This window comes from Diospyros lotus, chromosome 10 (assembly GCF_014633365.1).
Source record: "Diospyros lotus cultivar Yz01 chromosome 10, ASM1463336v1, whole genome shotgun sequence".
NCBI classification, from domain to species: Eukaryota; Viridiplantae; Streptophyta; class Magnoliopsida; order Ericales; family Ebenaceae; genus Diospyros; species Diospyros lotus.
Genome location: NC_068347.1, coordinates 23,380,239 through 23,395,278, shown reverse-complemented (window position 1 = coordinate 23,395,278; position 15,040 = coordinate 23,380,239). Strand labels below are relative to the sequence as shown.

At 33.8% G+C, this 15,040-nt stretch overlaps 1 protein-coding gene across 1 annotated transcript; it reads left to right on the top strand.

Moving 5' to 3' along the window:
* The first annotated feature begins 6,925 nt into the window (after positions 1-6,925).
* LOC127811875 (microtubule-associated protein TORTIFOLIA1-like) lies at positions 6,926-14,825 on the top strand. Its single transcript, XM_052352065.1, has 6 exons — positions 6,926-8,014; positions 10,154-10,345; positions 11,222-11,327; positions 11,467-12,053; positions 12,134-13,015; positions 14,368-14,825. The coding sequence occupies exons 1-6, from the start codon at positions 7,316-7,318 to the stop codon at positions 14,563-14,565; spliced, it is 2,664 nt and encodes an 887-aa protein (XP_052208025.1). The 5' UTR covers positions 6,926-7,315; the 3' UTR covers positions 14,566-14,825.
* Positions 14,826-15,040: the final 215 nt, after the last annotated feature.

The window sequence follows — 15,040 nt, the reverse complement described above, 5'->3', positions numbered from 1 at the left end:
AATATATGATATTATGGTGTTGGTGTTAATCTGATGATATAATTAAAAGATTTAATAAGATAATTAATTACTTTAAAATTCAATTTGATTTAAAAGATATATATAACTCCTAATGAGTTTTGATGAGCGATTACTTTTACTATAATAAATAGGGATTTGGTTCTCTCCCTACCTAATACACAGAAAAACAAATTACAATTATTTTTTCATTCATCATCAGGGTTATGGTTAGGAAGAGAAATCAAATCTAACTATTTTCGTTATCTAGTGGCATTCTCCTTTACGACTTAAGTTCTAAAGGATAAGTAAGCTTTTATTTAATCACATTACATGAATTGCGTAAAATTTCTATTATTGATGGGCATATTTTTTAATTATTTGTTATTATCTCTTCACATATTATCGCTGATGGAAGTCAATGATGCACCCAGATATTCGCACTAAGCTTGTACGTTAAAGAAGGATGCGATGAACCCAAGTTGACAATGTAAGGTTCATAGGTTTTTTTAGTTTTTTTTTTCTTTTAAATTTTTTGATTTGTTCGATTTTTTAATTTTTGAGTTTGCCCCATTTTATCAATCTTTTTCAAAAAAAAATTGTATTTATTTAGTTTTTTCAATTTTTAATTTGTTCAATTTTTGTTTTTATTCAATTAGTTTGATTAGATTTTTAATACAAATTTAATTATTTTAATTTTAGTATTTCAATTCATTTGGTCACCCAATTAGTTAATATCTATGGAGTGATGTGATAAATTTATTGTTAGATATGAGCTCTAAAGACCAATTCTAATGACACAAAGGGATTCGATCTTGTAATTCTTTAAATATTATTTAATGGCAAGTTTATGTTTTATTTAAATTGCAATATGGTTTAAATTATAAAACATATATCCATTAGTATAATAAGGAGTGGATACCATTCTTAAGCGTTAAGAATACGAGTTACGGATAATCCACAGTTCGTTATACTATAAACATGTTCCTAGCCATAGAATTCTTAATCTGGATAATAGCAACTCGTAAAAGCCAGTACATCGTCTTATTCCTTATTCAGTATGAGATACTGAAAGATAAGGTTGGTGAATCTCGTATCATTCTATATGAGATATAGAAGGAAGATGAGTGGGTGCTCGTTGCAAGAACGAGTTCACTAAATGAGACTGTTAACATTAAATCACATGGGTTATTTCTCATGGGTCAATGATTTAATGTTAGCTACGATTGTGCAACTAGTCCTTAGACCTGGATATTTATGTATTGGTGGATTATGATATCAGTGATATTATGTAGTTGTTCTAATCAAGGATAATCATACGTATCTATGTGTCTGATTCAGTGATACATGAGCTATGTGTGCATCAGACATGGAATCTATCACTTCGAGATTTATGAGAAAGATATTCTATGCAATCCAGTAATCATTTGACGATAAATCATTGGCCAAGGTAATATGACGATGGAATTTATTCCATAAGGGTTGTGTCATAATTAGTCAAGATTGATTTTAGATTTGGTTATATGACGAGATTAAGAGATTCGACCGACTAACCATGATCTCATATCTTGTCGGGATATAGGTTGATAGAAGGACCGTATTGCATGGTAACGTAGTAAAAGGTTCACAATACCCGCTTCACAATAAATTGGGTAATCATAACATATTGCTAGATGTCACTCGTGATTTACGAGAATTAATTGTTGATTATTCTTGTTGCCAATTTATTTGTGAACCCAGAAAGTCTCACCCAAAAGAAATCACTTTTAAAGAGAAAATAGATAAATTAGTAATTTTATAATTACTAATTATAGTGCATTTATTTATTGGATAAATAAGAATAATTAAATAATTATATTATGAATATAATTATTTAATCATTAATTGGGTTGGGCTTTGCTAGCACATTAGGCTTAGCCCAATGACACTATTGGATTTAATATAACATTGGATTGGGCTTAGCCCAATTACATTAAATGGAATGGGCTTGAGAAGCCCAATCCATTTAATGTATATATAAAAGCTCTCAATCTCTTCATTCTATATATTTGAGTCTTCTTGATTCACTTGAATGTTGAGAGAGTTTTTGGAGAAGTGTTCTTGAATCCAAAAGGTAAGTTAGAAATTTTTGTGAAAAATTTCTTTCACTTATCTCTCTCTTTGATATTCTTGGATTGAAGTGGTTTCGGGTGGATCGAGTCGGCATTCTACATTTGGAGAAATAAACAGCGGGAAATCTAACGGTGAAATCGGATTTCATCAAAGAGGTAACTTTTCGTTTTAGTTTCCAATTTTATTAAACCATAATTTCTGAAAAATGGGATACCTAAAAACTAAATTTAATTTTCGCTGCGCATATGATAAGATCTATGTAATCCCAACATTTATGCCACCAAATTTTAACTGATTCCTACTGACGCAAGATACCAAATATAGTAATATTGTGTTATAAACTACTAGTGGTAAACCCGTGCGATACACGGGAGAGTTTAATTTAAAAATAAAAGATTAAACTCGTTATTTTAAATAATTCTAACAGAATTAATAATTATAATTTTTTTTAATACTCAGTCTTTTATTAAAATTTAAGTTTAATTAATTATTCTCTATTCAATATGTTAATAGAAAACACTCTTAATCTAATATACCGCCATTCAATATGCTAAAAAATAATTAACACATTAAATAGACCACTTGGCAAAATACTTATAAATTTATTTATTTATTATATTATATTTATTTATTTATAAATAAATATTATAAAATTTATAGTATATCCACTCAAAGAAGTTCGTTATTTTCTATTTATTATATTATAAATATAAATTAAAATTCTTAAACATGAGTAAGAATCAGTTTTTCAATAATAACAAAATTTTAAAAATATGAATTTTGATTTTTTCCATAGTTTTAAAAATGTGATATCTTAAATATTAATTAACATTGAAAAATCCAAACATTTGACAACCTTAAATAATTTTTTATGAATTTGTTAAGATATTACATTTTCAATATTATAATATAATTATTAAAGTAAAATTAATAATTAATAAATCACTACATTTGATTTAATACAAGTTTTTGAGAGAAAAAATTCGCCGTTGATTGACACTTGACAAAATACTTTGCCTGACTATCCTATTTTAATGTTATACATATATATAATAAAGATACAAATATAAGATTTTAAATAAATGAATAATTTTTTATGACTTAATTAATAGTTCAAGTTGTCTATTAATTAATATTTCTCAGAAAACTCGTGCAAATTTAATACAAATTTTAGAGACAAAAAACAGTTTGGCAGATTTTTGGAGAAAAAAAAAATTACAAACTATTCTACTTTAATATAATATATTATATATTATTATATTATATAAAGATAAAATTTTATTTAATGAATAATTTTCTGTGACTTAATTAATATTTTAAGTATCTATTCATATTTCTCATAAATAGTTTTATTTTTTATTGATTGACAGATTAATTAAATATTTAATATTCACATAATAATGTATTGAAAAACCCATGATTAGCATTGAAAAACTCATGTATTTAAAATTTATTATTAATTTTACAGTAATTAGTACTTATTATTTCAAAACAATTGAAAATTTTAAATTATTAATGCAAATTATAAAATATAAATTATTAATACAATGAGTACTAAATTTAAATTATTAATGCAAGTGTTGGGGGGGGGGGAAATTTTTTTTTTCCAAACTATCATACTTTTATATATATAAAGATATAAAGATTAGATCATGCTACATGTACTGATGAGATATATAAGTCCGATAATTAATTTGGACTTTATAGATCGAATTTCATCATTAATTATCAAACTTCATCATGAGATGAAACTCAATCGGGCTTGCTTCATGAATCCCGAGGCTTCATCCAGAGGCGATAACATGAAATTAGGTGAGGGTATTTCTAAATTCTTGCACTTCTAACTATTTTCTCAATAATTCAATTATTTATATAAGTACTATTTTCCTAAACTACTATCATTTTCCTAACTAGACATCGGACAACCCATTAGCATAAAGAAGTTTTAGGCTCTAGCATCCTAAGTACCGTCACATAATCAAATATAATAAATTTCTATTAGCAATCATAAAGGTTTCTTTATTTTAATCTCAACATTGAATTTTACCATTTTTTAGCAAGTGAATCACTTTTCAAGTTAAATACATTTGGGGACTTATTTTAACAAATTTAGATACTATTTGTGTTAGACAATAATTATGTTACTCGATACTAATGTAACATTACCATGTCCCTCTATTTTTTCCACCCCTTTGACTGTTGCCATGACTTGACAGTGCCACATCAACATCAAATAACATAATAATTATTCGACACGAACAATAAATCAAATCCCCTCTTCTTAAATTTTAAATGTAATTCGTGTTAACTAAAATTACTAAATTTGAAATCACCTCAAATCTTTTGAATGATTAAACTTTCACCCGTTATTTTTTTAATATTTAATGTATATATATATATCCTTTTTTTGCTTCTAAATTTCTTCAATAAAATACTTTAAAATATATAAAATTATATATTAAATATCTCCCAAAATACAATGTAATCTGGCCCGGGCCTTATATACTACTTGCGTTAGACAATAATTATGTTATCCGATGCTAATGTAACATTACCACGTCCCTCTATTTTTCCCACCCCTTTGATTGTTGTCATGACTTGACTGTGCCACGTCTACGTCAAATAACATAATAATTATTCGACACGAACAATAAATCAAATTCCCTCTTCTTAAATTTTAAATGTAATTCGTGTTAACTAAAATTACTAAATTTGAAATCACCTCAAATCTTTTGAATGATTAAACTTTCACCCGTTATTTTTTTAATATTTAATGTATATATATATATATCCTTTTTTTGCTTCTAAATTTCTTCAATAAAATACTTTAAAATATATAAAATTATATATTAAATATCTCCCAAAATACAATGTAATCGGGCCCTGGCCTTATAGCCTATATAAACTTGATTTTAATTGCTATTTGGTACTGTTGATCTCACCCATGTAAATTCTAAAAATATTTAATTACTAAGCTACGGAACTATGGTTCTTAATGTTGGAAATTTCTTAATAGCCATTTTATACTATGACTCCGTTTGTTTAATTATTATATATATCAAACATGCATTGTAACTAGCAAATTACTTACATCTAAAAACAATGTCAAGCGCTATTACGTTGCCCGACGCGAAATGTATTGGGATGGGTGTGTGAATCCCATACCTCTCATGGGGCCCACATTCCCTACCTCTCATTTTATCTACCTTAGACAACATAAGAATTACCTAACACGAGCAATAGAACGAATTCATTTCAAATAATGGTATCTAGATAGAGTCACTTATCTGAGTTGGGGTTGGGACTTAGGTCCGAAATTGAAATTTGGTATCATTCCATTATTTAAGTAACAGCTATGCCACTATTTTTAGTAAGTTAGGAAAGGTTTTAGGGTTTAAGTTTTTTGTAAGGATTTTTCCTAATGTTTTAAATGGTCAGTGTCAATGAACTCTCATCTCATAAGGCATGGAAAAATGATGAAGTATCAAATAAGGCATTGAAAATTAACTTGTGAACCAAATTAGATATTGTATTTTAAAAAGAGTTAAATAAAATAAGTTATTGTATTTTCAAATTCGGGGGCAAAATTCGATGTCACATTAGTCATTATGGTAAATATTATCTTAACATTGTCAACGGTGTTTTAATTTTGTGAACCTTGATCGTGATCAAGACTCGAGAAATCATTACAAACACTTAAATCTAGGTTTGAAAAACCTCACAAAGTCACAATCATCCAAATTTAATTTCAAATTCAAATTTCGAAAGCGCCACACTACCACAAATGCCTAAATTAAGCCTCAAATTCAAATTTAAAGAACCTTACTTTGACACAAAATGCCTCACGACGCAAGAACTAAAAGTCGCAATAATAAATGCTTATATATGTTGAAGGTGTTTGAAATTTAATTTTCAGTCTAATTTTAAAATTAGGGTGATAAAATTATAGTTAATATTATTAATTAATAAAATTAAAACAGTGCAATAAGCATTAAAATAACATGTATAGTAATTATTTATATAACATTAAATTTACAAATACAATAATTTATATAATCATTTATAAAATATATAATAAATAACTTTAATTCAAATCAAAATACATTAACTTATTTCAAGACAACTTTATAGCCTATTTCATAACATAAGTTTGAAGGGCTTTGTTATGTTGCCCATTGTCGGGTAACATAGCATTTGCCCGGCAGTGAGAGGGGTGCGAGCCCCATGCACATGGGTCCTACGTGTATGGGGCCCGCGCCCCCCTCATTGCGGGGCAAATGCTATGTTGCCCGACAATAGGCAACATAGCATTAATATAAGTTTGAATGAATCACATAAAACTCATTTGGTGCATAAAGATTAAAGAGTGGGCTCCATGTTTGAGGAATAAAAACAAAACTTGCTTCAATCATGCAAATGAAATGAACCTATTGTATTGAGTTTATCTATTCATCAAAAAAGTCAAGACTAAGATGAGTTTAATAACCTAAGAGATAATACAAAAGTTTAAAAAGACCCATAAAAAAGATAAATTATAAATAGAGAATTTATCTCATTATACAAGACAAAAAATCGAACGCACGACCTATTAGTATGAATCTCAGTTTAGTATGACCGATCACTTGATCTATGTCTTCAGAGCTTAAATTGCACTCTTAAACTATAATGTGGGGATGACAATGAGTTGAGTAATTAGTAAAAATTTAAAAGAAGTAAATAAATAAGTAAAATAGGTTATTGGAGTTTATTTTAATAAATTATGTTGAATTTTTTAATAATTATTAATTTGAATACACCATGGTTTGTGTGTCACCTGTAACATGTCACATGAAGGATGAGGGGATTGAGGAAGCTTCAGATCTCAATTTCTGGAGTCTCTCGTGCAGATAACATAGCCCTCCATTTCTTCCCAACCCCAAGTAGCTTTGATTTTGCTTTCATGGTGGGTAATCTTGCCCACCTTCCCAACCCACTCTCTCTCTCTCTCTCTCTCTCTCTCATACACTCTGAAAATCTCCCAATTTCTCCATTATATCTCATCTTCCTCTTCGTCTAAACTGTGTTCTGGGCAACTATGAGTCCACTGTTAGTCCCATCTTCAAGGCCTTAGCTATCTATCCATTCACATTCATCGCTCCCTGTGAAATTGGATCTGCACCCCTATTCCCGAAGCCCTAGCTTCAGTGTTTGCTGAATAATTTTTACAATGAGTGCCCAAGCGCCCAAGTCTTCGAGGCCTTCCAAATCGCAAATGCCGTCGAGATCGCCCTCGTCTGGTTCGTCTTCTCTGTCGTCGCACCTCGCCATGATCGAGCTCAAGCAGAGGGTCCTCACTTCGCTCTCTAAGCTCTCCGACAGGGACACGCACCAGATCGCCGTCGAGGACCTCGAGAACATCATCCAAAACCTCTCTCCTGACGGCGTCACCATGCTACTCAATTGCCTCTACGACGCCACTGGCGACCCCAAGCCCACCGTCAAGAAGGAGTCGCTCCGCCTCCTCGCCGTCCTCTGCGCCGCCCACGGCGACTCCACGGCGAGCCACTTGACCAAGATCATTGCGCACATCGTGAAGAGGCTCAAGGACTCTGATTCGGGGGTGCGGGACGCGTGCCGTGACGCGATTGGGGCGCTTTCGGCCCAATTCTTGAAGGGCGACGGCGATAACGGCGTCGCTGGGTCGGTGGTTTCGTTGTTTGTGAAGCCGTTGTTCGAGGCAATGGGAGAGCAGAACAAGGCGGTTCAAGCTGGGGCCGCAATGTGTATGGCCAAGATGGTGGAGTGTGCTTCGGAGCCGCCGGTGGCTTCGTTTCAGAAGCTCTGCCCAAGGATCTGCAAGTACCTTAACAGCCCTAACTTCTTGGCAAAGGCCTCACTGTTGCCGGTGGTTTCTAGTTTGTCCCAGGTAAGAATTCTAAGCTTCATTGACAGATGTTTGCAGTTTCAACTTTCAAGTATGCTGCTGCTACGTGTCAAATTTGATGGCTTGGTTGGGTTTGGAATTTTTCTAATTGACATGAAATCGGAAGCTGGAGTTTTTACGATTTCCAATTTAGGAGATTCATTTGGAACCATACTTGTTCAAATCTGGAATTAGGATAATCCGTCTTTTTCGAGCTTTTATGATGGGAGCAAGTCAGGAGCTGGTTGTATCAGATAGTAATGTAATCTGGTTTGCGCATTTTGCCAGTGCAGAAGGCAGGTCCTAACTTTGGTAGATAAAAGAAAGGGGACTGGATCCCTGGAAAAAATCATTTTCAGTTTAAACATATAAAAACTTAGCCCATATCGTGCTAAACTAGATTACTGCAAAACCATTTTTGAAGTAAGAAAATTTTGAGTCTTAAGACTCTTAACGTGGCATTAAACTCATTTTACAAATGAATTGAAGTTCATGCTTGGTTTGATCACTGGGATTTTAAGTTAAAAGGAAGTAAAGATGGTATATTAGGGTAGCAACTTCAACATGTTCTGTTTTGACATTCAAGTTTGTATTTGCCTTGCTTTTTCTCCAAAAAAACCTGGAATCTTTAAACCTTTACCTTTCTTTATGAAGAATTATTAACCCTTGGTTAAGTTCTATGATCTATCAGTCTCTCATTCTACACTCAGGCCAGCTATTTATTTCACATCAACTGTCGTATATTGTCTAGTGTACTCTGATTCTTTACCAGTATGATGTTCTCGAGATCACCAGTTGAGAGTCTGCACAGTGTCTTACAAATAATTCTTAATGCTTTACCATCAGTAGTACATGTGCGTGTAAGGTTAAGGGAATACCTGTAGCGTGGCTCTTTAATATTTGACTGGATTACATCAAATTGAAATAATTGTTTTGAATTTTTATGCTTGTATTCCTTTTTCCAGGATTAGCCGAACCCACATAGTGCAATAGAGGCTTGGTGTGTTATTGTTGTTGTTGTATTCCTTTTCAGGGATGGAGCCACAAGTTCACTTAATTGGGGGCAACAATGTAATAGTTTAATTATCAGTTCTTATAAGAAGCAACCTGCACACCGTGAGTAATTAACTACTATTGAGTCCCCACCTGTAGTGGCAAATTAGTTAATAACAACTGTTTAAAGAATATAATTGTCTATTGTCATTTTCAATTTCAGACAACTCAAAGAAAATAATATTCCTACTAAAAAAAATTTAATAAAACTTTAGTCTTTTTGGGAATAGTCTCTTCAAGATGGAACTGTAAAATAGATCATAGAGGGTTGAGAAGAATTACCTTAGGCAAATACTTTATATGGTTCACACCAATTGACATTAATTTTTATAGTCATAACTGTTCTTAAGCACATATGATATTTTATTCATAAGCTTTTTGCAATATTGGAAGCCAGATAACTTGTTCCTACTCTTTCATAAAACAGAAAAAAAATTCCCACTCTGGAAAACCTAATTTACCACCTTTGTGTGTGTGTGTGTGTTTCCCCCCTTTGTAATAAATTCTATTTCAAGTTTCTACAGCAACCATAACAAGCTTTAATCCCACTTGGCGGGGTCAATACATGCTTCAAGTTTCTATAGAGCCTTAAAAATTTATGAAGCAAAAGCAACACCAGCAGTACGGAAAGTATCACTATGGGGTTGACAAAAGTAAAGTTAAGAAAAGTTTTTTAGTTAAAATTAGATCAAGGCAAAATATAAAAATAATGAAATGGTGGGTGCATAAATTTGATTGGGGAAGTTCAATATCAAAAGAATCTATTCCATTAGTCTGGAACAATCACTTTACTGCCCACCCTCTTGATCCTTTACCGATCTGTACATTTTGGATAAGAAATAAAAAATCCATCAGTAGCCTACATTGTAAAAATACGGCATCCCCTCATGGTATAATAGAAAATAGTCTCTGGAACAATCACTTAACTGCCCACCCCTCTTGATCCTTTATCGCTCTGTACATTTTGGATAAGAAAAAAAATCATCAATGGCCTAAGTTGTAAAAGTACTTCATTCCCTCAAGGTATAATGCTAACTCAAAGAATAGTGGGCCAGTGAAAAATTGTTATTTATTGTACTCCTTTTGCAGGTCGAGGCTATAGCAGCACAAAGCTTGGAACCATTGCTTCACAGCATTCATGAGTACCTTGGAAGTACAGATTGGGCAACACGTAAGGCTGCAGCTGATGCATTAAATTCTATAGCCTTGCATTCAAGCAACTTGATTGCAGATAGAGGTGCTTCCACGGTGACTGTGCTTGAGGCTTGCCGATTTGACAAGGTATTGGAACAATGCTTCCTCTAGATAATGATCCTTGTTAGAAAAGTTTTTGCTGCATTTAGGGGCAATAATGATGCCTGTATTTTCCATATGATACCCCACAGTTCATTTTGGTTTTATGGGTATCAAGTGGGTTGACATGTTTGTGTGCACAAAGTAACCCCTCATTTCCTTGACTTCGTTAGTTTCTTGTTGTTATTCTCCAGTGGGCTTCTTTGGCTTTGTTGTTCAATTAGCATTTTTGGTTTAGATGCTGAATATTTTCTTATTTATATCTATCAAACTATCAACATGAAGTTGAAGTATTATTATTATTATTATTGTTGCTACTATTATATTGGATTTCTCCAAAAGAAATAAATTAATAATCCACTAGGACCCTCACCCACCCCATCCAAACCAGGTGTCACTTGATGCTGAGAGGGTTCAAACAGGTCTCCTCTACTTCCTTTGTGAGGGATCTTACTTCTCAGCTGTCCTTGTGGGTTGTCCAAGTTGATTTATTACTAATATCCATTGAACTACTTTTCTTATAAAGCCTATACTTCACTTGACCAGAGGAAATCCTTCTTTTATTTTTTATTTTTTTTTTAGGGGTGGGGGGAGGGGGATGTGGTTTGCTGATCTAAGGGAGCAGTCATGTCTGCAAACCATGTAGGACATTTTCAGGTTGTTTTCTGGCTTGCTTGTTTGTGTTTGTGGCATGTGCCTTTTCCCACCAGGCTTGATCAGAACTTTAAATTGATCTTATCTATCTAAAACAAGAATGATTTCTGTAGGTTGTATACTTTCCTCTTTAAACAAGAGAAGAGAGAAAAGTTATGTTTGTATTTCTCAATTATTATTTGTTATGTGAAACTTGACATGATTTTTCAGATTAAACCTGTCAGAGATAGTATGACAGAGGCTCTGCAGCTGTGGAAGAAAATTGCAGGAAAAGGAGGTGTGGAAGCTTCTGATGACCAGAAAGTTTTATCTCATGGTATATTTTTTTTGTTATTATATCTCGTGGTAAATTTGGCAATGCCTGCTCTTTATTTGATTTCTCCTTGAGCTGCTTGCTTTTATGTCTATATCTTGATTTGTCACTTTTTTTGCCCCATGTGGTCAAAAACCTTCAGATGGTGAAAATTCTGAACCAGCTGAAGTGATGGAAAGAAAGGATCTGAAAGTTCCAAATCGTAGCGACAGTAAAGCTGAAACATCAGCGAAGGATTCACCCAATGGATCATCTCCTTCTGATGTTTCACACAAAGAAAAGGGTCCTAATACTCTAGACAAAGCAGTTGGGTTATTGAAGAAGAAGGCACCTGCACTAACTGACAAAGAATTGAACCCAGAATTCTTCCAAAAACTTGAAACAAGGGGTTCAGGTGATTTACCTGTAGAGGTTGTTGTCCCTCGTCGATGTCTTAATTCTGCCAATATGCAGAATGAGGGAGAATCAGAGTCAAATGGTGCAGATCCAAAAGAAAAGTCAAAGGGGAACTATCAACCAGATGATGGATCCTTTAACATTAAGTATCGTAATTCAGAGAAAGGAACTGCTAGTGGGTTTTCTAGACAGCGAGATTTTGATGATTTTGCCCGGGATAAATGGGCTGAAGAGAGAGGTAATGGGAAAGACTCGAAAACTAACTGGTTGGCCATCCAGAGACAATTATTACAACTGGAGAGACAACAAGCTCATCTGATGAATATGTTGCAGGTCAGTTATATTATTATTTTTTGCATAGAGCAAACAGTTACTGTACCTGCTTATTTCATTATTGCTTTCTTCTATTACAGGATTTCATGGGTGGCTCTCATGATACCATGGTGACTCTAGAGAACAGAGTGCGGGGTCTAGAGAGAGTTGTGGAAGATATGGCGCGAGACTTGTCAATATCCTCAGGTCGAAGAGGTAGTAATTTTGTGGTGGGATTTGAGGGATCTTCTTATAGGCAGTCAGGTAAGTATAATGGCTTCCCTGACTACTCTGGTGCCAAAATGGGGAGAAATGGCGATGGTTGGATTCCCTTTGCAGAGAGGTATGCCCCATCTGATGGTATAGGTTCAGCCATGAGAGGGCGGGGCCCTTCTTGGAGATCTGATGTTTCTGGTGCTTGGGATTTCCACACATATGGAAAAAATGGACAAATGGGATCTAGGAGAGTCTTAGGCAGTGGTCCCATAGATGGTAGTTCACCCAAGTCAGAACATGAGAGTGATCAGGTTGGCAATAGGAGAGGTTGGGATAAAGGAGTTGGTCCTCTAAGGCTTGGTGAAGGGCCTTCTGCAAGAAGTGTTTGGCAAGCATCAAAGGATGAAGCAACCTTGGAAGCAATTCGGATAGCTGGTGAAGACAATGGAACTGCTCGAAATTCCAGAGTAGCTATTCCAGAATTGATTCCAGAAGCTATGGGGGAGGAGAATGCTGTGGCAGAGAGGGACCCAATCTGGACTTCTTGGAGTAATGCCATGGATGCACTGCACATGGGTGATATGGATTCAGCTTATGCTGAAGTTTTGTCTACTGGGGATGATCTCTTACTTGTGAAGCTAATGGACAGATCCGGTTCTGTGGTTGATCATTTGTCAAATGAGGTAGCAAGTGAGGTTTTGCATGCTGTTGCACAGTTTCTACAAGAGCAAAACTTGTTCGACATTTGTTTGTCTTGGATTCAACAGGTACTTTCTCCTCTAGTGATTTTTGCATCTTCAATCTGTGTTGTGTCTGTGCCAGTTCTTTTAAATATTTCCCTTTACTAACTGTAGTTTTTTTGCAAGAATCATATTAACTGGAAAACTAACACTTACTATAAACAGTTAGTTTATTAGTACCAGAAAAATACTTTCCCTTTTGCTTTCAGAATTTGCCTGTAGATTTTATAGAATATATTTTGACAGGAAAATTTGGAATAGAAATGCAATAGTCAATTTAATTATTAGTGCAAAAAATCAATTATGGAGCATAGCATAGAGTGATCATGCCTGGAAATACTAAAGTATATGCTAAATCTGGAAATTTGTATGTTATCTTTTTATTAGCAATAAATAAGAGTTGACCATACCCGAATATTTTTATATACTCCATGTATGATTTGTAATCTTTTGACCAGAAGTTTTCTGTTATGCCACTCTGCCAATAGCGACATAACTAGAAATATATCTGAGAGTTTAGCTCAATGACTGTGGCACACAACTTACTCCCTTCTAAGCAATCAATTACTACTTGGAAATCTTTTTGAATGAAATTAAATGACCCTACTGCAGTCCTTGATTTGCAAATCTAAATTAATTGCACTTACAGCAGCAGAACTGTTCATTAGAATTTTATATATTGAACAATCACCTTTCTTCCTGATGAGTATTTGAGTTATGCAGCACAAGTTTAAATACTTAATTATTCAAACCCCTGAACTCCCACGAAACTATTTCTAGTGTGGCTTATTATAATTTTTGGACAATGGAGGGAAATAACTATTTGATATGCTAACTAAATGGGATTATTTGGGGGAGCCAACAACATATCAAATAAACTGTTGATGCATTAGCAAATTCTGCTGAAGCCTGACTTCTGATTTAGATATTCTGCCGAAGGTTTTCAAATTTTTTATTAGCCAACTTGTCTGAATATAATTTACCTGGAAACTGTCTGTTCAGTAATTCATGTTTCCATTTTCCAAACTGAAACAAAAGTTTTAAGGGAAATCTGTAAGAAACATTGAGGAGACTTCTCCAGAACTCCAAAATGTTGCAGAAAGCTGCATTATGGCTAAAATATTATCTAACATTAGTAGTTCTATATTAATGCAATGCTTTATATTGCTATTTTTTATTATCATATTTAATTTTAAATTGAGCCTATGTTATTTTAGACCAGGTTCACGTTTTTGCCTCCATAGCATTTTCCGTTTCTCTTTCCATCTTGGAGCAATGGAATTTGAAGTGCTATTCTTTTTCAACAGTATTCTCCTTTCTGATTTAGTGAAGCAGTATCAATAGGTTTGCCTTCTTGTTTCACTCTGCTTTAATTGCAGTTGGCAGATATTGTCGGAGAAAACGGACCCGATTGCTTAGGTATTCCAATGGAAGTGAAAAGGGAGCTTTTGCTGAATTTGCATGATGTTAGCTCGGCAGTCGACCCACCAGAGGACTGGGAAGGTGCAGCACCTGACCACCTTTTGTTGCAGTTGGCGTCAGCGTGGGAAATCAATCTGCAACAGCTGAACAAGTAATCTTCAACTTAAATCAGTCCGGGAAATTCTGTATCTTACTGTCTTTCGGGGGTGGTGGTTTGTCTTGGATGGGATGAACATGTATTTAGGTAGATAAGATGAACTGCTATACAACCATACAAATGAGTGTTTTGGCATTTTGTTATTTCCATTTGATTGAATTGGAATTAGATATGCCTTTTGCTCTAAATACAAAGTTGGGAGTTGCAATTTGAATTGACAATCAATCATCCTTGCCCGCATGGACGGTTCTTTGTTTCTAGTCATTGCAATATGCTGAAATTCATTTACCATTGCTAGGAAATAAACAACGTTCTTGCAGTAATAGTTGTTTCTTTTCCCTGTATTGGCTCAACTCTTCTCTTTATTCATGAATATAAAGAATACACACACACGCAAACGTATTCTGAAAGACAGTAGAATTGACCAACAATTTGATTATGGGAGAGCAGATGGCTTAAATTTTAAAAATAAA

Coding starts and splice junctions, on each gene's coding strand:
- LOC127811875 (XM_052352065.1), top strand. CDS start 7,316: ATGAGTGCCCAAGCGCCCAAGTCTTCGAGGCCTTCCAAATCGCAAATG. Junction 11,328..11,466: donor CCAGAAAGTTTTATCTCATG/GTATATTTTTTT, acceptor AAAAACCTTCAG/ATGGTGAAAATTCTGAACCA. Junction 12,054..12,133: donor ATCTGATGAATATGTTGCAG/GTCAGTTATATT, acceptor CTTCTATTACAG/GATTTCATGGGTGGCTCTCA.